At 30.3% G+C, this 24,011-nt stretch overlaps 1 protein-coding gene across 2 annotated transcripts in view; it reads right to left on the reverse strand.

Moving 5' to 3' along the window:
- Positions 1 to 202: 202 nt before the first annotated feature.
- The window catches only part of LOC111625968 (autophagy-related protein 13-like), a 42,167-nt gene continuing 18,358 nt past the window's right edge, over positions 203 to 24,011 (reverse strand). The window contains exons 2-6 of one of the 2 annotated variants that reach the window (XM_023369227.1): positions 22,392 to 22,724; positions 8,440 to 8,672; positions 8,221 to 8,361; positions 3,829 to 4,198; positions 203 to 2,779 (exon numbers count right to left, since the gene is read on the reverse strand). In XM_023369227.1, coding sequence (XP_023224995.1) covers positions 2,558 to 2,779; positions 3,829 to 4,198; positions 8,221 to 8,361; positions 8,440 to 8,672; positions 22,392 to 22,724 — 1,299 coding nt within the window. In that variant the 3' untranslated portion in view covers positions 203 to 2,557. Of the gene's footprint in view, positions 2,780 to 3,828; positions 4,199 to 8,220; positions 8,362 to 8,439; positions 8,673 to 13,619; positions 13,972 to 22,391; positions 22,725 to 24,011 lie in introns of those variants that run through there. The other variant, XM_023369225.1, reaches the window with a different exon arrangement.

Consider the following 24,011-nt stretch of genomic DNA (forward strand, 5'->3'; position numbering starts at 1 on the left):
TTGCACGCAAATTCTTTTCCTGTGCCTCACAGGTGTGCATCTGACTCAATACAACGAAGAGCTGTAGGAATACCGAAAGCCAAGCAAGTCTCGACCCTGGGTTGCAAGGGAATCAAATGTCCATCCTACAGTGTTTGAGGTTGTGGCAGCAGTTCAATGAGATTGAGTGACTTGGCTAGATCTTGAAACAGCACCAAAGAGTATAAAACTGTGGGAAGATTATTAGCAGCTTTAATCATAAGGTGTGACAGATTATGCATTGCCAGACAACTGTCTCCAGAACTCTGTAGTCACTGGGATAAATGTTATGTGGGCCTTTATACCAAGAAACTTGTAGTTTATGTATTTCTAATTTCTTCTCATAGAAGAGATTGAATTTCTGTAGACAGCATCATTCAAACATAATCAAAATGACTTGTGTTTTCTTTACAGACTAGTTCTTGTTATTCCATCTGAAGGAACAAGAGACTGGAACCTATTATCTCTCTTTAAATATCAGAAAATGGGATTAGAATGGCACCACCGTAAACAGCCACACACCCTCCATGTGTTCAAGAGAAATAATTTGAATATTGTATGCTAATTTCTACTTTATTAACATAGACAAACAACTGTATTATGCTTTCAAAGAATTTTTAAGCATAAACTTTTTGATTTATTTAAAGAATGAATCTCTTAAACTTTCAATGTATTTCTATGCTATGTGAATTCTTGTTTATGTACACACATTCCAATTAATTCCTGCATTAAATTTCACCCAAATTATGCTATATAAAAAATCGGTGAAAAGAATATTAAAAGGCTATTGATGATAATGATTAATTTCTTTATTTAATTTATATTTTTCAAAAGGTCAAAACTTTTGAAAAATGCCGCATGCCTTTGTATGGACACCTCATACTCATTTTCCATACCTCAGATACTTGATACAGAATTTATCAGTTCAATGCAATCTTTAACATTCCTATTGGCACAATTAACTTCAAATAATGTACAGAATACAAAATTGGCCATATCAAAGAAATCATACCAAATTTTAAATCTATGTTTTCCATTTAAAGGAGGAATCTTTTTATTATAATTTGTTACAAATAAATTGGTTTTCTGTTATTTGCAGCCACGTTGATGTAACATTACCACAAATATAAAAAATAATATGTTTTTACTTCAAACAAAGACACACATTACTTTTCTATTTATTTCCAGAATTTGCCAACAAAAAACTAAGAATTACAACTCTGACATTACAGTTTGACATTGTTTAAACTAATCAAACATCCCAATTTTAGTTTCTACACTAATATTTGTCGGCGTCTCACAAAGATACAGAAATTAAACTCGACCCTTTCTTCCCGAGTGACAGCGGTAACGATACATTTGGCACAAACGTTATAAAATTTTAAAGATGAACGAGAAGCCAATAATTAACTGTATATAAATGTTAAAATCGGTTAAGTGGCTTACAAAGTATCGAACTGTTGCAGAGAACGATCTTTAAGTTTGGGCAGTCTGTTGTAGAAAGTCCTGGAATTTAGCATAGCATATTTTTTAAATGTTTTGTAATTTATTTTAATGGTTTAATAATTTTGCTAAAACTGAATGTTTGAATTTTTATAAAAATAGCACCTAAATACAATTTGACATGAGAATTATAACAATAATTTTGATTTTATTTAAATTCAATATCAAATGCTTAGACGGATGGCATAAAAGTTATTCTAGATGTGCAGATTTTCCAAAATCTGCCATTTTTATCAGTAAAACAAGAGAATTTTTTTTTTCAATTATGTATCATGCCTTGACAGATCTTTTTGTGAGATGTGCAAGATTTAAAAGTTTTGATCTAATATTATTCTCTTATTTTGAACTTGCTGATCAAAGAGTTTCTACTTTTAGATAGGTTTCGTCCCTCCGAAGCAAGATAAAAGCCTGGATGCAAAACATAATGCAAGTCTTTGCAAGAGTCGCCTTTTTCGGGCAGATTCAAATACGGATATAAAACGTTCCAACTGCTGTCAAAGTCTAAATGCAAGTTGAAAAGACAAATTTTAAAGGCTGTCCAAATATAATGAAGTATCTAATAGTTATAATTCTTGAGTATGCGATACTACTATATTCTGACTAGGAAAAATGGCATATAAGTTACTTTTTAGTTGCTATTTGTGACTATAAAACTTGCATGGCAATATATTTTTATTCGATAAACGAATTGCATGATATGCTGGATAATACTTTGCCGTCGATGCCTTAAAACTAACAATAAATACGTCGAAAAAATTTCTGGATGTTGAAACAAATATTGTAAGTAAATTACTTTTTACAAAAAACTGTACAAGTTAAATACTATAAAAATCTTAATATAAACACATTCATAAATTAAATACAATCTTTTCTTATATTATGCTATTTAGTCTGAAGTCTTAAGAGATCGTAAAGTAAACTTCCAATTTTTTAAAACGACTTTTAGAATTCTCATTTAAGTTTCATAATTATTTTCAATGGTTAGTATCAATAAAATAAAGCAATTACGAATGCAAAGATTCGGCGTTGACTCGTCTCAGTCGGAATTCTTGCGAGATTCAGTACGACAGAGTGTGTCCACGAAATCATCGAAGTCCTTCATGCTGGTCTCGAAGACTGCCAGTTGGTTCTTTATCTCTACCACTTGTTCTTCGAGTGACGGCTGGCTTTCGAATGAAGTGAGGGGAGGCGCAGACTGGCATTCTCGGAAAAAAGCGCCCAGGTCTCCATTTCCGCTCCAGTCGGCAAATGATGGTTTCTGTTAAGTAGGCCAAAATTCAAAAAACAATTATTACATACAGACTTAATATTTACATAAACCAAATATCTTAAGGATGATAAAACAGATATGTTGATAATAGTTGAGGATTATATCGTGTCATCGCAAACAAAACTTTTAGGACAAGTGGAGTTAAATTCTCAACATTGCTTTATTTATGAGCCAACGATAAGTTGTCACTTTTTTTTTTATCTTGTACAATATTTTGACAGATATGAATCTGGAGGTGTTTTGGGGCATGATCAACAACACATCACCATATATAGCAACATTAAAAAGTTCTATCCGTGCAAGAAGTTTTGCAATTAAATGAAGTTCAGTTAGATCTTATTGCTATCTTAGACTACCCTTTGTGTTTTGTCCTTTTATTGGCAAGGTAAAGCTAAGTGAAATAATGTATAGTAATCATTTGCTCATTTATCACATGATATTTTTAGAAATCTTACCCTAGACTAAAATATAAATACTTTGAGTGATAAAATGTTAATGAGATGAACTTTACTTGGCATTTAAACTTCTTTTTGTCAATAAAATACCTCACTTGCAAGGTAAATTGTTTAATTCATTTAAGCTGCCAAACATTTTTTAAATAGTAACATTAGTACTTGTGCAATTGTTCTTGCATCAATGGATATGTATAAATCCAGAATGTAGTTGAATTTTTTTTCTATGGCCAAAGATATTGACTGTAAATTCAAATCTTGTCTTGCTTACCAATCATTATGAACATCAAAGAGCAAGTATCACTTAACTGCTTTAGTTTTCACACTATGATAATGCTATGTATTAAAACTGTTCATTAATAAAATAGAATTACAATATTGAAGATTGTGTTTTCATGTTTTTATTGTACGAAAGTATAAATGTCTTTTTAGTTAAAGTTTATAACAAGCTTCTAACAAATCATTTTTATTACATATCAACAACTATTGATAATACTATTACTTGAATTTCCATCTGTTTGTTTAAGGCCTGCTAAACTACTTAATGCAACAATAAAATTTAAGACAGGAAAACATCCCACTTACCAATTCAACCATAACAAAATCGTAAGGAGAATTTTCGCTTCCCGAAGATTTACGATAATTGCAGTCTTGAGGGTTGCTGTTCAAATCCACAAAATTTCCATATTTCTTGCGAGTCACATTATTACTATTGATGGCATTTCTGTTTGCGGTCTCCATGTTTGCATTCCTGTCGACCACGTCTTCCGACGTCCTCTCCTTTTTACCATCTGCTGGCCCGTCCGAAATGGGGTTGTTGTCACTGTCATTCCGGACCAGATTTAGAAATGGCGTGTCGGGCAGTAGCAGATCCGGAAGCGGAGAGGGATCCGGACGCCTGTTGCTTGGAACGAAGGCACCAACTTTTGACTCAGTGAGACCGAAGCATTTTTCTCTAAAAATAAAATGCAATTACATAACAATATTGAGATCATAGCAAAAAAAAAAAGTGAAATTTATGTTTCTGATTTAAGTTTAATAACTTTCAATTTATATGAAAAAATTTTTTTCTTGTACAACACACACAATCAGATAAAATAAGAAAATTGTCACAAATTTTTATGCAAATAAACATTATGCAGTAAGTCTTGGAAACTTGACTCTCAATAATTCAACTTTCCGTAAAACTCACTGTATTGTTCAGAAAAAAAATTTAATCTAATTTTTACCTCTATAACACTGGGATCAAATAAGTTATTGTTCTTCACAGATGCTACTTGATAATAACAACAATTCAATGTATTAACAAAGAATATAACCCTTATTCCAAGGTACCACTGAATAGCGAAAATTTTGAAAGTTTAACTACAAATAGAAATACAGTCAACCCCCGTATAACACAGTAGATATGTTCCGCTTTTTATGAAATTCATGTTCTACGAGTCCTTAAATACATGAGCCAATCACAGCTTGGCACTTATGCAGTTTACGGACTACGGCTGTTTGAAAGGTTTTCTTCCATAAAAGTAATCGATTCTAGACTAATTTGACTCAACATTTCCAAAATACATATAATTTTTTGGGAATAATCCATATAAACTATGTTATAAACAAAAAATTGTAGGATTACTTACTGAGTTTGCACCGTTAGACGATGCCATTGCTTAAGCTTGTTTTCGTCGTGGAGCGGCACATCAAACGGTGGGTGCTTGTTTCCTGATGCATTATTTTTCTGCGAAAAATTTGCTGAACTTTGGAGACATCCATCATTAATATAAATATAATTTTTATGGCTGTTAAGTAAATAATAAATGGTTTTTTAGTAGGTCCACTGCTCGTTTAAACTCAATGGTTTGTGTAATATCCGCTATTGGTCTAGATTCGACCAATCCTGTCACGACACGAGTTGGTGATGACGTTTTACTGTATTTTACAAGTTTCTTTTAGCGTCTTTATATGAATACGGTTGCAATTTTTTCATCACTATATACGAATCCGCATTATTATGAACCTGTTTTATAGGGGTCTACTGTAGTCATTATTGGTACATAGTTAATACATATATTAATTTGCACATGTAATACCTTTTGAAAATTCTGCTATTCAGACTAGCACTATGCCAAGAAACTCTTCATTTTGGTAACTCGTCACCTTCTCAGTACACATTAAACCAGGTTTGTGGGATTCTACTGTGTATATGTAAAACTGTTAAACATTCATTAGTCAAACCTGTCTATAATGGAATCCCATGGTACTGATCAATTCTTTCATAGTCGATAGGTTTCCACCATATACAAGTTATCTAGTACATGTAAAATGAAATGTCTTCAAACCAAAGACACGAGGAAAGATTAAATTACTTCATGAAAAACATGCAAATCACTTCTTTATTCTCCTTAATGCAATTTTTTTAATATTCCCTTTAACACAGAGGATGATCAGGATTTGTAGTAGTAGTCAAGTAAAATAATTTGCACTGAACTTCTGTACGTAACAAAGTACATATAGTAACACTAGATTACTATTTAAATGTCACATGTAATCAATTGTGCCAGTGTCAATACAGTCAAATATTTTTCTGCAGACCAGTGAAATTTTTTCACAGACTGGTGGTTGAAAAATACTGCTCTAAATCATTTTCAGTTGCAACTTCACTTTAATACTTGTGTAATCTTCAGCAAATATATTCCCAAAGTAGCATTATTCAGAGTTTTGATGCTGGCACCATCTTCGTTCACTACTAATTTCAGCTGCTTCTTCCTCATCATTACATAGAAAGTTTGATTTTCAAAAGAAAGATCTGATTGCTGCTGATGACGCTTTCCTGACTGCTTCTGCTATCCACAGTGCTATATCCAGTAGATATGGATCAGGTGATCTCAGCTGCAAATGAACTGGATTCCATCTTTGTGATAATCAATCACAAAATCGATCGGTGATAGTTTAATCTGACATATTTTATCACACCTAAGTCTAAGGGCTGCATGATCCATGTTGTTCCAGCAGGAAACCATACAAAACCTATGTTCAACAATTCAGTATGAAGATGGCATGTTGCATTGCCCAAGAACAAAAGAATGCAATTCTGACTCTTCATACTATTGTTAAATCCTTTGAGCCATTCTTCCATTGAATCAGTTATCATCCATGCCTTTCTGTTTAATTTCCATATAACAGTAAGTTTTCTGATATTCATGTTCTTAAATCTGAACATGGCTGATTTTTCTATGACTGGGTTTCTGTCTCCCTGTCTGAATGCACATACAAAAACAGTCAGGTGGAGTTTAGAGTGCTTTCTACCCAAGCAATATTCTCCCTTCAGATACAATTTTGTTGAGAAGTGCTTCGTAAAAAAAAAGCTAGTTTCATCACCCTTGGCAATATCTTTGGGCTTGTAACCCTCCATAAGAACCATTTGTCTTGCAGACTATTCTGATATAGATTCTTCTGGAGCATCTGCCAATTCTCTGGAAAGGGTCTTGAAAGCAAGTGAATGCCTCTTTTGAAAATTCTAACCAGCTCTTTGATACTTTAAAGTCCATATTTTACCTAACAACTCAGCAGCTTCCTTTGCATTTTCTTGCAATGTAGGGCCAGAAATAGGCAAGTTCTTCATCTGTAATGGCTGTAAATCAGACCCAAATCATGTCATTAATTTCCTCACTGCCATTCTTCCTAAACTTTCTTTTTGTGGAGCCATTTCCCTTCAAAATGTCAAACCTGTAATTAGAAGCCTGTACCAATCTGCTGAATTTGCACTATGACAAAGACAATGACAATTTAGCTATACCTGTGTTTTTCCTATTTTATACATCTCTGCAATTTACTTCAAAGTCATGTTCATCTTTTGATGGGCTTCCACAATCCTAACTTTCATGTTAAGATCAATAGAACCATTTCTTTGCAGCTATGATGTGGGCTTGAGGAAGTAAAGTAAACTCACAAGTGACTACAGATAATCAATATGACACACTGCACTTGATCAATACTAACTATCCCTGTTTTTTGGGAAGATAGGTTGAAAGGTTGCAAAATTTTGTAACAAGTGCAAATGCTGTAAGTCAATTTTCCATAGCATGTATACTCAACAATCATTTTAAAATACAGTAGCCCCTTGTTATATCACAATTTTTTGTCCCCCAAATTTTAAAAGCATTTGAGTCAATAAATTTTAAATTAACAATTGCCATGGAATTTTTTTGCAACCAAATATGGTATTTTATTCCTACCATTGTCCTTGAAACTACCACTGTAGGTGAAATAATACATTTGTCAAGATCTAAATAAACAAAACAGATTGACAGATCAATTATTTGTTTCCTTTTGATATTAAAAGTTGTTTATTTATTGGTTTTAAATGCTGTCTCCTCATTTGCAAGTTTCTGTGAATTCAAAACTTTATTTTGCTTTTTAGAGAATTTTTACTCTGTAATTTTATAAGTTTTGATGTTTTATTATATTTTCAATACTTATTTTTTAAATTTCAATTACTGTATTTATCATTTTTATTGAACAATGTAAATTACACGAATTTTTAATATGCAATTTATTACGAAATATAATAAAATTGCAAATAATATTTTGTTTTTATATTGACAGTATTTGCCTTTAAATGTCATTGTTAAAGAAACAATAATGCTAAATGGATATTCATAGTAGTGATGTTTACATAAATGTCAATTAATATGATACAACTACTAATAAAATTCAGTATTGAAAAACTAAGCTATTTTATATCAGAAACACTTGCTGATTGAAAAACTAAGCTATTTTATATCAGAAACACTTGCTTATATCAGAAGCATGTATAATCTGTTTAGTAAAAGCCCAGAATTTTTAGTACTCAATTATATCGCACCACTGGATATATCATGCTTTTTCTTTGTCTCCTGATAAACATGATATAACGAGGGGTTACTGTATATTTGAACAAATACAACACGTGTGTTGCTAAAGTTAATATTTTATTTGGATTACCTTTTAAATCTTGCATCTTTATTATTTTCATTTCGTTCCATCTTAACATCCTTACGATCAAAACTTTGTGGACATGTCTGATTACCATTAGGAACAGAGCAACAAGTGTGGGGCAAGTTGCCATCTCGAGTAATTTTGTTCCTGTAAAAAAAATTAAATAGTCAGCATAAGCCATTTTGACAATTCTTTCTTCTAAGCATCTCAACAATACATACATACATAAAATTTGAAGAGTATGCTGAAGGATCAGAGCAACACCGATGACACTGAAATTTGGGGCTGGCATCCCGCTCGAAGTAATCACTTTTTACCAGAAATGGACAGACCTTCTCAGAACGCTGGGGTGTTATCGTGAGATTCGTCCTGTAGGCCACACTCAATGTCAGGGTTCCAACCGGAGTTGCCACCTGGCCGACCAGACACTCTTCGTAGCCATCGCCCAGCAAGTTGTACTGAAAACAAAATTGTGGGAATATAAAAACTTATACAATTTACTTTAGATATAATCTAGTCTCACGAAACATTCAGATTTTAAACACAGTAGTTTATTCATTATAATCATAGATATTGTTATCAGTTATTTATCTATACTAATATTATAAAGAGGTAAAGTTTGTAAGTTTGGATGTAGGAGGTAATCTCCAAAACTACTCATCCAATTTCAAAAATTCTTTCACCAATATTTAGAATGGATCTTCAAGGTGGACATAGGTTGTATATTATTCTGTTAAACATTCATATAAATTAAAAGATATCATCTAGGTAAGCGTTATATTTTTGGTGTCAGTGGGTGGCAAGGGGCAAGACGCGTACATATATGAGATAGGTGACAGCATGGCGCAGTTATGTGGTCGGCGAGATAAGCAGTGTCCAAACTTGTGCTGAACATTTGCCTATTTGTTGTCATTTAAAGTAATGAATATCTTTTGTCCCCTACGCATTCCTAAAACATTCTTCATAAAACATTCTTTCCTATGCTTGGCGCTATGTATGCGAAGAACAAGAAAATGATGACAATACGTAACATGCACATGAGTTTGAATATTTTAAAACTAAACATTCATTCTAAGAATGGAATCCGACTGTCCTTTTAACCTGAAGCAGACCTCAATGGAGGCCAAAAATGTTTGTTTTTACAAATAGTTAAGAAGTACCGGACAATAAAGGTTTAGTAAGTACGATTTTATGCAAAATACCGGTATTCGGATTAGAAGATTTGTGACTTAAAACATTGATATAAATTAAAAGATATCAACTAACTGATACCGTTCTAGTCACAAACTGAATTCCACATGGGCAAAACCACAAGCACAGCTAGTTATTACTAAAGTTAACAGATCTAAAAAAACTATATATATAACTCAGAAACCAATTTATAGTTAATGTCAAAGGAACTGCCAAACTACTATAGTATAATATGGCTATGTTAATTAAATACCAAATAATTTATCTAGTGGTAGGCAGTTATATTGTAATCTCATACTAGATTTAATAATTATAATCAATTAAATTTCTAAAAACATGCAAGTTAAAATACTCTTATAAAATTTTACTTATTGTAGTCAGAATTCAATTATAGTTGATAATTTACCTCAAGATAAAATGCTTAAAAATATTATTGTGCTCTCAGTCTCAAAATGTGGCTGATAACATGCAATCATTATCAGTGTTAATCAGTGCTTCATATGCTATGTCATTTGTTTGCTGTACAATAGTTTAAAATTGTTTGCATTTCTTGCTTCAGTCATTCTAGCTGTGGCTAAAGACAATATTGGAAAAAAGCATCTTTAAGCAAGCACACAAAACATTAATTCTAATTAGTAGTAAGTCAGTAACAATAAATCTTCAAGTTATAAAATTTTAATTCTTTTATCATGTCTGAGACAATAAAATTGGAATTTTCACTAAATGTAGCTGTATATACTTATCTGGCTTAATATTATTGGTTAGTTTTTGTTATCAGTATGTATGACTATAAATATATACAACTAGCTGTTACCTGCAGCTTCACCCGCACAGAATTTGTAATTTAATAGAAATAATCCTCCCTCGGTACTTCACTAAGATTCTCAATCAGTTGTTACTATAAAAACAAAAATTGCATCTAAAATATACAGCAGAAGCCGTTCTTCAGGTTAAGCCTCAATCCTTTCTCTCTTCCCCACGGGGGAATTTCTGAAAATCCCTTCTTAGTGTGCATATTCATGACATACCCTAACTGTGTACCAAATTTCATCTCTTTAGGTTCAGCGGTTTAGCTCTTGAGTCATGATGAATCACCCAGTCAGTCGGTCAGGATATGTAATTTTATATATTTAGATAATATATAATCTTATTGTAATCAGTACAAAGGAAAAATTTATTTAAGTTCATATAAAAAACGTTAACCACTTTCAGGCAGATCTTTTCAAAATAATTTTACTAATTTCACTCATTTTTATTCCAGAATCTTCTAAATCAATTAGTAAATATTAATTTTAATTATTAAATTTAATAAGAGATGACACCTAATGCCTAACTCTAGGCCAAATTACTTATCATTTAATTATTAATAGTAGTATTAACATAGCCTAATCTAATCCAGAGATTGTTTGCTTTAACTCATTTTCTATCATTAGTTAAATTACATATGCATAAAGATTTAAATTCCAGTTATAAATCCTAAATTTAAAATTTATATTCTAAATTTTTTGTACAGAAAAAAATACATGGATTTGCAATCAAATTTATATAGGTCACACTTCATTATTTATAATTGTATAAAGTATTTATTATTTATTAATGATCAAGTGTTTCATGATGAAAATGAAAGAAGAAACTTCTGTAAAATATTAGTCAATGTATATCTAGGAATAAAAATACACAACTTCTGTTACCTTCAAATGCAAATAAAAAAATATATTACTGTATTGTATTTAAAATGAATTTTTATTGCAACAATATTGTAAAAAAGTCTTAAGCTCCTATATACATAAAAGTATACTGGCCTATAGTTTTCTTATGTAGTTTATTCTAATAAAACAATTTTTTAAAGTTTTTGATACTATGTAATTATATTTCAAACAGAAGTAAAAGAGCACACAGAGATACTTACCACTAAATGGATCAAATTTTGATGATGAAATGGCTACAAAGTAATCATAACTGCAATGATGCTTTAAAATGTAATAAGCTGAATGATATAAACATACAAATTGCTAGTGTTTTTAATGTTATATTGTATTCTGTGAAATTATATTCTACCTACTAATTTCACTACCTACTAAGAATACAAGGTGTGGAGTTGTACTCAAGAATAAACAATAACAAAAAGCCATGTATGCATATGCAACATGGTTTTTTGTAATTTTTTTTGAACTTATAATCGAACTCTTATTTAAACGTCATTTCATACGACTAACCATCTAGGAACGGTTAAGAATCCGATGCAGAGCCCAGAAGGGGTTCGAAAACGTTCGTTTTTTATCACACCGTAATTGGTTCTGAGTGCATCATTAGTAATAACTCATTATAATAAGTAACTGCAAAACATTAGCTTGCACCTATATTGAATATATGAAAAGATTTAAAGACAGTATATTATTTTATCTCTGATCAGTTATGTGGATATGACTATGCATGGAAAATACAATATTGAATGTAAAATGATACAAAAATAAACAAATGAAGTCTATTATTGCCTGCATAGCTTTATATTTTAAATTGTTTACATTTTAGAAAAAGATGGTTGAAAACATTTATTCATCAAAAAATTATTGCTGATTTAAAGACTTTTTTGTTTTAAATTGTTTAAACTGTTTATTATTGCATACATACATTCCAATTCACATTGAAATATTATTTCAGAAAATTGAGTTGTATTAAATACTTTGTAGCTATACTCAATCTCTTATTATTTCTTTGGGACTCAAATGTTTAACAATTTGTTCTTGTTTCAACTTTGAAAAATTAGAAAATGTCAGATTGAATATTGTACAATCAAATATAATATAATGCAAGTGTTCTAATAGTATAACCATCTGAAAGATGATTTTACATACTAATAAATTTGATGGAAATATTTTATTAAATTTTAATTTAATAATAATAATACAGTAGAGCATCGATTATCCAACTCAATTGGGGACTCAGGTTAGTCGGATAACTGAAAAATCAGATAAATCGAAAAGAATGAAAAAAATACATTATTAGTATAGTATATTAGTATATCCCATGTAATTAGTATATTGCTATTAACCAACTTCATGTTGAACTTTCATCGATGTTAAGCCTAACAAATTTTTTTTAAAATAATAATCGTAGCTATTGTATCATTAAAAATTATTTTTAAATTACTTTATTGCTCACAAAACAAACAACCACTCATAATTAGAAAATTAAATCTCGTTTAAATACTGACCACCCTACAATGGTTGAGCCGTAGTTGCCAGCTAATACACGCAAAAATTTAACAAAAATAATATTAAAGCCAAGACATAGCCAAATATTGTAGTGCCACATCACTAGCGGACATTTGAAATTTGCCAACTAGAACGGTCAGTTAACCGATGTGACGGTTCATCGGGGGTCGGATAATCGATGCTCTACTATAATAATAATAATAAATTTTTTCTTTTAAAAAAACAATAAAATATAAATTTTAAATGTGGCTTTTAATTTGTTAAATGTCATTTATAACAATTATTATTAGCTATAATATTAAATTGTTAAAATCTATTCTATATATAGAGAATAGGCTTAACTTAAAATTTTCATGAAATTTTTTCCATTATGAAAAACCAAAATAGAAAAGGCAGCATCCTGAGAATTTTTTATGAATAGTTTATATTGGAAACAAGTGGACTGTGGGTGAGGGGCAAGTGAATGAGTTAATCAAATCACATAATCATGGAATTAGAACATTTTTCTGTGAAACATTAAAAAAAAATATATCACAATGTTTGACCAATTAAAAAAAAAAACAGAATTTTTTTCCTGGAATCTGAACACTATTCTGTTATAAACAATATGAAAGTATTTTTTTGTGATTTGAATAAAAACTGATTTTTTCCAGTTAATTTGAGTGTAGAGATACATTTCAAAACAAATCTGAAACTTAGTCAAGATATACAAATTATCATAATAAAACATTATTCTGATCACTTTTTGTCTGTTGTCTTACTTTGTAATTTTGTGATAGTATACTGTTTCCAAAGACAGATTTATCATACTGGCTTAAACATGGAACAGAATCCAGTGTGATAAGTCTGTCTTTGAGAAAGTGCACTAGCACAAAATATACTAACAATGAAATATGTCACCAAAAATAAAATAAAATGTAACTAGTAACAACATTAAATATTCTTGTTTATGATAAGTAAAAAAAAAAAACAATTTAGACTTTTGCTTAAAACAAATACCTGTGGATTTCCCATATAAACTTTATAGCAGATGACATAGGTGTCGTGACCCTGTCTGCATGAAAGTCTGTATGCTGGCGTGACGCGACTGACGGCTATGAGAGACTTAAGCATCAGTCCGATCCTATTGTAAACCGTGGGCAAAATCTTAACCACGGGATCATTTTGCTCGTTCATTCCCAGATGCCAGGTCTCCAGAACCAACGTGTCGCCATCAACGGTGGTCAGGGATATTTCGACGCAGGTACTGTCTTCGAGATTCGGAATTTGACCAGCTAAAGCTTTCTTTGTTTCTACTTGAACATCCATCTCATCAGGAATTGCAAGATTAAACTATATAAAAGAACAAACAATAATTTTAAAAATTATTCAATAAAATAAATAAGTAAATTTATTTTTCAAATTATTTTTAAATTTCAATAAATAAGTAAATTTAAGTTAATATTTATTGAATTGCTAATTCAATAAATATTAACTTAAATTTACTTATTTAATAATGCTAAGTTAACTATTGATATGTGTTTATTATGATAAATTGTGATAGCAAAATAATGCAATAATCATTGGAGTAAAAGTAATATTTTAACTGGATTACAGCTGTTAGTTGGTGCTTTTATTATAATAATTGGAGATCATAAAATTCTATTAATTTCTTTTCATTATTCACCATAAAAACTACAAATCATATAGATGTCAACACAGATTTTCAAGATTACAGCATGATCTGGTTTTAAACAGGGATTCCATGGTAACAGATATGTAAAACAGAATTCAATATAAATTTGTGCCCTACCCCAAATTAATCCTAGATGATTGCCTAGACACTTAAGCAACAATTTGCAATTAACAGAAAAATGTGTTTAAAATGTGCTTCTGATATTCTAAACACAGAGAACTACTTACTGTTACCTCTGTGGTGAATACATTGGTTTTCATATATATTAATCACCCACACTGGTAACAGGTTCAAGGTACGTGTTGATTTCATCCCGGTATTCTTTGAATGTAGAAGTATTTAAAATGTTTTTTTTAACAATTTATTGTGAACAGCATTTTAATCTGATGTTTCTGAATTTATATAACAAACTTTTATTATACCATATAAAGTACACTACAGTACTTAAGAAAAATATATGAAAACCAGTGTATTCACCACAAAGGTAACAGTAAGTACTTCTCTGTGTTCAGAATATCAAAAGCTAAAGAAGCAGTTTGATGACTTAAGATAGCACTAAGAATGGATTAACCTAATCATTTGTCATCTCTGAAAACAAAAATACATTTAACAATCCTCTACTGCATTAATGTTCTATAAGTCAATTCTTCTCGTATCAAATCTAAAAATGCTCAATTTTTCCTTATATTACATTTACAGTAGAACCCCTCTAATCCGTCACCTTTGGGACTGGGGGTATGGTCAGAACGCAAAAAAAGGTCGGATTATCAGAAAAAAGTAAAATAAACAATCTTCCCCTTTGTCCAGTCTTTGTAGCACTGCTAATTGAAAGAGTAACGTGTTTACGTTTCACTCCTGACATGTTGAAAACACATACAAAACTGTACATTTACACACAATGTAAAACATATACTGTAACGAACACAGAAGAATGCCACGGACGGTAAGTCACCGACGAGTCGGGACAAGTTTCTCGACTCCGACCACGGTCGGATTAACCGGAGTGACGGACTAGCTGAGGGCGGACTAGAGGGGTTCTACTGTACATGATAAAAATTAACTAAGGTTAAATTTAACCCACTTAAGTTAATCAAGAATAAACAAGAACGTATGTTACAACAGTGTTAATACAAAATGTCACCTGATTTAGATTAACATAACATCATTCTTCCAGTTGTAATCTAGCCAAGGACTTATGTTTTGACTCACATCACTAATCCACTCAGCTGCAGAAATGATGTTAAAAAACCCAGTTGTTAGAATATCGATTAGAAATAGCTAATTCTATTCTGTTAAAATGAAAAGTTAATCAGATTCAAAGGTTTAATCAGGATTAATGCTTTTCAATAGGCCTAAACATAGTATTATTTCCAGTTAGTTTAATCCAAATAAGTTTTATACCAATTAAATTTTTGTCATCTACATGTAGTATTAGATCAGAAATAAAAACAAGAGTGACTAAAACATAAGTAGTTTTAAAAAACGTAGACTAATTACACTAACAAATAACAGCTTTGACTATGCAAATACAGTAAGACCTCATTTAGTGCTTCCTCGATTAATTCCTGATTCAATATAATGCAGTCTGCTCGAAAAAAAAAAAAAAAAGCTCAAAATTTACACTGATTCAAATTAGCATGGCATTTCATTGATTTGTATATAAAAACCAATTAGCAAAAGGTGGTAATTCATCATTGCACTGCACTTTCCTTAAGTCTATGTTTGTTTGGTGCAATTTTGGAAAAAATATAACATCGTGGATGCCATAGGCAATGTTGACTTTACTTGACAAGAATTAACTGATAAATGCATCGACAGAGTGTGGAAGAAAGTATGGCTAGAAGTATCCAAGAATTCTCAATAAGAAGAGACTATTACTATATTGTTAGATTGACCAAATTGTCAACCTAATCAATACAGCAAGACTAGGAGATGTAGATGAGGAGTTACTGCGGGTTTCTCATGAGAGTCTTACCAACGACAACCTTCAAGAACTGGCAAAAAAAGGAATTCATGTAGAACTGGAAAAGATACTTATGGGTTAAGAGGACGCCAGTCGGAAATAGCATTTTTTCCGAATAATGCAATTTTTTATTTGTCAAATTTAATAAAATTGTTAAATCAAACAATAAATTATGATTTATAAAGATATAACAAATTTCACAAACTGTAATAATAAACCACTTGAATATGCAAATTGTTTTGTAGTGTATATGGCAAATAGGCAATATCTATCATCCTAATTGATTTTTTTTCATTTTTACAACCTTATCAGTAAATTTTCTTCATTTTAGATTTAAATTTACTAGTCTATTGTTATTTTGATATTTTCATTCAAAATCACGACTTTGATCGCTATTTCTGACTGGCGTCCTCTTAACCCATAAGTACCTAAAAAGCATCCAAAAAAAGAAAAATTTTTTCGAAGGGTCCAAAAAACCGTTTGTTTGTAACGCTATGGTACCTGCCCAACTTAACTTGGACTTGGGGCTTAAGGGGTTTTAACATTTTTAAACTTTTTAAACAATGGCCCCAAAGACTTCACTGTTAAATTTTGTGCATTTTCAGGTTCAAGCAAAAGCAGATATGAAAAAATGTCATTACTGAAATCAAATCTGGCATATATTTCTTTTACAAGTGTACAATAAAAACCTTTACAATAAAAGCATAAGATCACAGAAGAGTGTTACCCTAGAATTAACTTAACCCTAAATATAAGTCTACCCTAAACAGTATCCTGAAAGGTTCAAATTATCCTAGAAATGGCAGCACTGCTTAAAAGAGAAAAGGATGAAAAATCAGACAAAATATAAATATTGATAAATTACTAAGATCTATAAAAAGAACATTAAGTGATAAATGAAAGTAACTTACTGAAAACAACCATTCTCCAATATTAAGGTAAAGAATCCAGTTAGGAAAAACAGTGCATTCTCACTAATCTAACAAGCAAGCTTCACTTAATCTGAACCAATTTTATTATAGCCAAAAACAAAAAATAATCAAAAATCATTTTCAAAACACAATGATTTTGTAAACTTAATGTACTACACAATTTGATATAAAAATACAGTAAGACCCCACTTACAGGACATTCCAATTTTCAACGCGCGTGTTGAGTGTTGAAGTCAACAATTTGACGTCATCAACGACGTTCCAACTCGAGTACGAAGTGCTTAGTTCCCATAATTCCATTCTCAGCAAGATGGATTCCATTCAAATGCCTTACCAATTACCCACAATTCATTGGAAAGTAGCAGTCAACATATCTGTTGAGTGCTGAGTGTGTTGAGTCAGCGCTGANAAAGTTTGTAAGTTTGGATGTAGGAGGTAATCTCCAAAACTACTCATCCAATTTCAAAAATTCTTTCACCAATATTTAGAATGGATCTTCAAGGTGGACATAGGTTGTATATTATTCTGTTAAACATTCATATAAATTAAAAGATATCATCTAGGTAAGCGTTATATTTTTGGTGTCAGTGGGTGGCAAGGGGCAAGACGCGTACATATATGAGATAGGTAACAGCATGGCGCAGTTATGTGGTCGGCGAGATAAGCAGTGTCCAAACTTGTGCTGAACATTTGCCTATTTGTTGTCATTTAAAGTAATGAATATCTTTTGTCCCCTACGCATTCCTAAAACATTCTTCATAAAACATTCTTTCCTATGCTTGGCGCTATGTATGCGAAGAACAAGAAAATGATGACAATACGTAACATGCACATGAGTTTGAATATTTTAAAACTAAACATTCATTCTAAGAATGGAATCCGACTGTCCTTTTAACCTGAAGCAGACCTCAATGGAGGCCAAAAATGTTTGTTTTTACAAATAGTTAAGAAGTACCGGACAATAAAGGTTTAGTAAGTACGATTTTATGCAAAATACCGGTATTCGGATTAGAAGATTTGTGACTTAAAACATTGATATAAATTAAAAGATATCAACTAACTGATACCGTTCTAGTCACAAACTGAATTCCACATGGGCAAAACCACAAGCACAGCTAGTTATTACTAAAGTTAACAGATCTAAAAAAACTATATATATAACTCAGAAACCAATTTATAGTTAATGTCAAAGGAACTGCCAAACTACTATAGTATAATATGGCTATGTTAATTAAATACCAAATAATTTATCTAGTGGTAGGCAGTTATATTGTAATCTCATACTAGATTTAATAATTATAATCAATTAAATTTCTAAAAACATGCAAGTTAAAATACTCTTATAAAATTTTACTTATTGTAGTCAGAATTCAATTATAGTTGATAATTTACCTCAAGATAAAATGCTTAAAAATATTATTGTGCTCTCAGTCTCAAAATGTGGCTGATAACATGCAATCATTATCAGTGTTAATCAGTGCTTCATATGCTATGTCATTTGTTTGCTGTACAATAGTTTAAAATTGTTTGCATTTCTTGCTTCAGTCATTCTAGCTGTGGCTAAAGACAATATTGGAAAAAAGCATCTTTAAGCAAGCACACAAAACATTAATTCTAATTAGTAGTAAGTCAGTAACAATAAATCTTCAAGTTATAAAATTTTAATTCTTTTATCATGTCTGAGACAATAAAATTGGAATTTTCACTAAATGTAGCTGTATATACTTATCTGGCTTAATATTATTGGTTAGTTTTTGTTATCAGTATGTATGACTATAAATATATACAACTAGCTGTTACCTGCAGCTTCACCCGCACAGAATTTGTAATTTAATAGAAATAATCCTCCCTCGGTACTTCACTAAGATTCTCAATCAGTTGTTACTATAAAAACAAAAATTGCATCTAAAATATACAGCAGAAGCCGTTCTTCAGGTTAAGCCTCAATCCTTTCTCTCTTCCCCACGGGGGAATTTCTGAAAATCCCTTCTTAGTGTGCATATTCATGACATACCCTAACTGTGTACCAAATTTCATCTCTTTAGGTTCAGCGGTTTAGCTCTTGAGTCATGATGAATCACCCAGTCAGTCGGTCAGGATATGTAATTTTATATATTTAGATAATATATAATCTTATTGTAATCAGTACAAAGGAAAAATTTATTTAAGTTCATATAAAAAACGTTAACCACTTTCAGGCAGATCTTTTCAAAATAATTTTACTAATTTCACTCATTTTTATTCCAGAATCTTCTAAATCAATTAGTAAATATTAATTTTAATTATTAAATTTAATAAGAGATGACACCTAATGCCTAACTCTAGGCCAAATTACTTATCATTTAATTATTAATAGTAGTATTAACATAGCCTAATCTAATCCAGAGATTGTTTGCTTTAACTCATTTTCTATCATTAGTTAAATTACATATGCATAAAGATTTAAATTCCAGTTATAAATCCTAAATTTAAAATTTATATTCTAAATTTTTTGTACAGAAAAAAATACATGGATTTGCAATCAAATTTATATAGGTCACACTTCATTATTTATAATTGTATAAAGTATTTATTATTTATTAATGATCAAGTGTTTCATGATGAAAATGAAAGAAGAAACTTCTGTAAAATATTAGTCAATGTATATCTAGGAATAAAAATACACAACTTCTGTTACCTTCAAATGCAAATAAAAAAATATATTACTGTATTGTATTTAAAATGAATTTTTATTGCAACAATATTGTAAAAAAGTCTTAAGCTCCTATATACATAAAAGTATACTGGCCTATAGTTTTCTTATGTAGTTTATTCTAATAAAACAATTTTTTAAAGTTTTTGATACTATGTAATTATATTTCAAACAGAAGTAAAAGAGCACACAGAGATACTTACCACTAAATGGATCAAATTTTGATGATGAAATGGCTACAAAGTAATCATAACTGCAATGATGCTTTAAAATGTAATAAGCTGAATGATATAAACATACAAATTGCTAGTGTTTTTAATGTTATATTGTATTCTGTGAAATTATATTCTACCTACTAATTTCACTACCTACTAAGAATACAAGGTGTGGAGTTGTACTCAAGAATAAACAATAACAAAAAGCCATGTATGCATATGCAACATGGTTTTTTGTAATTTTTTTTGAACTTATAATCGAACTCTTATTTAAACGTCATTTCATACGACTAACCATCTAGGAACGGTTAAGAATCCGATGCAGAGCCCAGAAGGGGTTCGAAAACGTTCGTTTTTTATCACACCGTAATTGGTTCTGAGTGCATCATTAGTAATAACTCATTATAATAAGTAACTGCAAAACATTAGCTTGCACCTATATTGAATATATGAAAAGATTTAAAGACAGTATATTATTTTATCTCTGATCAGTTATGTGGATATGACTATGCATGGAAAATACAATATTGAATGTAAAATGATACAAAAATAAACAAATGAAGTCTATTATTGCCTGCATAGCTTTATATTTTAAATTGTTTACATTTTAGAAAAAGATGGTTGAAAACATTTATTCATCAAAAAATTATTGCTGATTTAAAGACTTTTTTGTTTTAAATTGTTTAAACTGTTTATTATTGCATACATACATTCCAATTCACATTGAAATATTATTTCAGAAAATTGAGTTGTATTAAATACTTTGTAGCTATACTCAATCTCTTATTATTTCTTTGGGACTCAAATGTTTAACAATTTGTTCTTGTTTCAACTTTGAAAAATTAGAAAATGTCAGATTGAATATTGTACAATCAAATATAATATAATGCAAGTGTTCTAATAGTATAACCATCTGAAAGATGATTTTACATACTAATAAATTTGATGGAAATATTTTATTAAATTTTAATTTAATAATAATAATACAGTAGAGCATCGATTATCCAACTCAATTGGGGACTCAGGTTAGTCGGATAACTGAAAAATCAGATAAATCGAAAAGAATGAAAAAAATACATTATTAGTATAGTATATTAGTATATCCCATGTAATTAGTATATTGCTATTAACCAACTTCATGTTGAACTTTCATCGATGTTAAGCCTAACAAATTTTTTTTAAAATAATAATCGTAGCTATTGTATCATTAAAAATTATTTTTAAATTACTTTATTGCTCACAAAACAAACAACCACTCATAATTAGAAAATTAAATCTCGTTTAAATACTGACCACCCTACAATGGTTGAGCCGTAGTTGCCAGCTAATACACGCAAAAATTTAACAAAAATAATATTAAAGCCAAGACATAGCCAAATATTGTAGTGCCACATCACTAGCGGACATTTGAAATTTGCCAACTAGAACGGTCAGTTAACCGATGTGACGGTTCATCGGGGGTCGGATAATCGATGCTCTACTATAATAATAATAATAAATTTTTTCTTTTAAAAAAACAATAAAATATAAATTTTAAATGTGGCTTTTAATTTGTTAAATGTCATTTATAACAATTATTATTAGCTATAATATTAAATTGTTAAAATCTATTCTATATATAGAGAATAGGCTTAACTTAAAATTTTCATGAAATTTTTTCCATTATGAAAAACCAAAATAGAAAAGGCAGCATCCTGAGAATTTTTTATGAATAGTTTATATTGGAAACAAGTGGACTGTGGGTGAGGGGCAAGTGAATGAGTTAATCAAATCACATAATCATGGAATTAGAACATTTTTCTGTGAAACATTAAAAAAAAATATATCACAATGTTTGACCAATTAAAAAAAAAAAACAGAATTTTTTTCCTGGAATCTGAATACTATTCTGTTATAAACAATATGAAAGTATTTTTTTGTGATTTGAATAAAAACTGATTTTTTCCAGTTAATTTGAGTGTAGAGATACATTTCAAAACAAATCTGAAACTTAGTCAAGATATACAAATTATCATAATAAAACATTATTCTGATCACTTTTTGTCTGTTGTCTTACTTTGTAATTTTGTGATAGTATACTGTTTCCAAAGACAGATTTATCATACTGGCTTAAACATGGAACAGAATCCAGTGTGATAAGTCTGTCTTTGAGAAAGTGCACTAGCACAAAATATACTAACAATGAAATATGTCACCAAAAATAAAATAAAATGTAACTAGTAACAACATTAAATATTCTTGTTTATGATAAGTAAAAAAAAAAAACAATTTAGACTTTTGCTTAAAACAAATACCTGTGGATTTCCCATATAAACTTTATAGCAGATGACATAGGTGTCGTGACCCTGTCTGCATGAAAGTCTGTATGCTGGCGTGACGCGACTGACGGCTATGAGAGACTTAAGCATCAGTCCGATCCTATTGTAAACCGTGGGCAAAATCTTAACCACGGGATCATTTTGCTCGTTCATTCCCAGATGCCAGGTCTCCAGAACCAACGTGTCGCCATCAACGGTGGTCAGGGATATTTCGACGCAGGTACTGTCTTCGAGATTCGGAATTTGACCAGCTAAAGCTTTCTTTGTTTCTACTTGAACATCCATCTCATCAGGAATTGCAAGATTAAACTATATAAAAGAACAAACAATAATTTTAAAAATTATTCAATAAAATAAATAAGTAAATTTATTTTTCAAATTATTTTTAAATTTCAATAAATAAGTAAATTTAAGTTAATATTTATTGAATTGCTAATTCAATAAATATTAACTTAAATTTACTTATTTAATAATGCTAAGTTAACTATTGATATGTGTTTATTATGATAAATTGTGATAGCAAAATAATGCAATAATCATTGGAGTAAAAGTAATATTTTAACTGGATTACAGCTGTTAGTTGGTGCTTTTATTATAATAATTGGAGATCATAAAATTCTATTAATTTCTTTTCATTATTCACCATAAAAACTACAAATCATATAGATGTCAACACAGATTTTCAAGATTACAGCATGATCTGGTTTTAAACAGGGATTCCATGGTAACAGATATGTAAAACAGAATTCAATATAAATTTGTGCCCTACCCCAAATTAATCCTAGATGATTGCCTAGACACTTAAGCAACAATTTGCAATTAACAGAAAAATGTGTTTAAAATGTGCTTCTGATATTCTAAACACAGAGAACTACTTACTGTTACCTCTGTGGTGAATACATTGGTTTTCATATATATTAATCACCCACACTGGTAACAGGTTCAAGGTACGTGTTGATTTCATCCCGGTATTCTTTGAATGTAGAAGTATTTAAAATGTTTTTTTTAACAATTTATTGTGAACAGCATTTTAATCTGATGTTTCTGAATTTATATAACAAACTTTTATTATACCATATAAAGTACACTACAGTACTTAAGAAAAATATATGAAAACCAGTGTATTCACCACAAAGGTAACAGTAAGTACTTCTCTGTGTTCAGAATATCAAAAGCTAAAGAAGCAGTTTGATGACTTAAGATAGCACTAAGAATGGATTAACCTAATCATTTGTCATCTCTGAAAACAAAAATACATTTAACAATCCTCTACTGCATTAATGTTCTATAAGTCAATTCTTCTCGTATCAAATCTAAAAATGCTCAATTTTTCCTTATATTACATTTACAGTAGAACCCCTCTAATCCGTCACCTTTGGGACTGGGGGTATGGTCAGAACGCAAAAAAAGGTCGGATTATCAGAAAAAAGTAAAATAAACAATCTTCCCCTTTGTCCAGTCTTTGTAGCACTGCTAATTTTTCATTTAATGAAAGAGTAACGTGTTTACGTTTCACTCCTGACATGTTGAAAACACACACAAAACTGTACATGTACACACAATGTAAAACATATACTGTAACGAACACAGAAAAAC

The sequence above is a fragment of the Centruroides sculpturatus genome, unplaced genomic scaffold, assembly GCF_000671375.1.
Source record: "Centruroides sculpturatus isolate CEXI.00-Female unplaced genomic scaffold, Cexi_2.0 scaffold63, whole genome shotgun sequence".
NCBI classification, from domain to species: Eukaryota; Metazoa; Arthropoda; class Arachnida; order Scorpiones; family Buthidae; genus Centruroides; species Centruroides sculpturatus.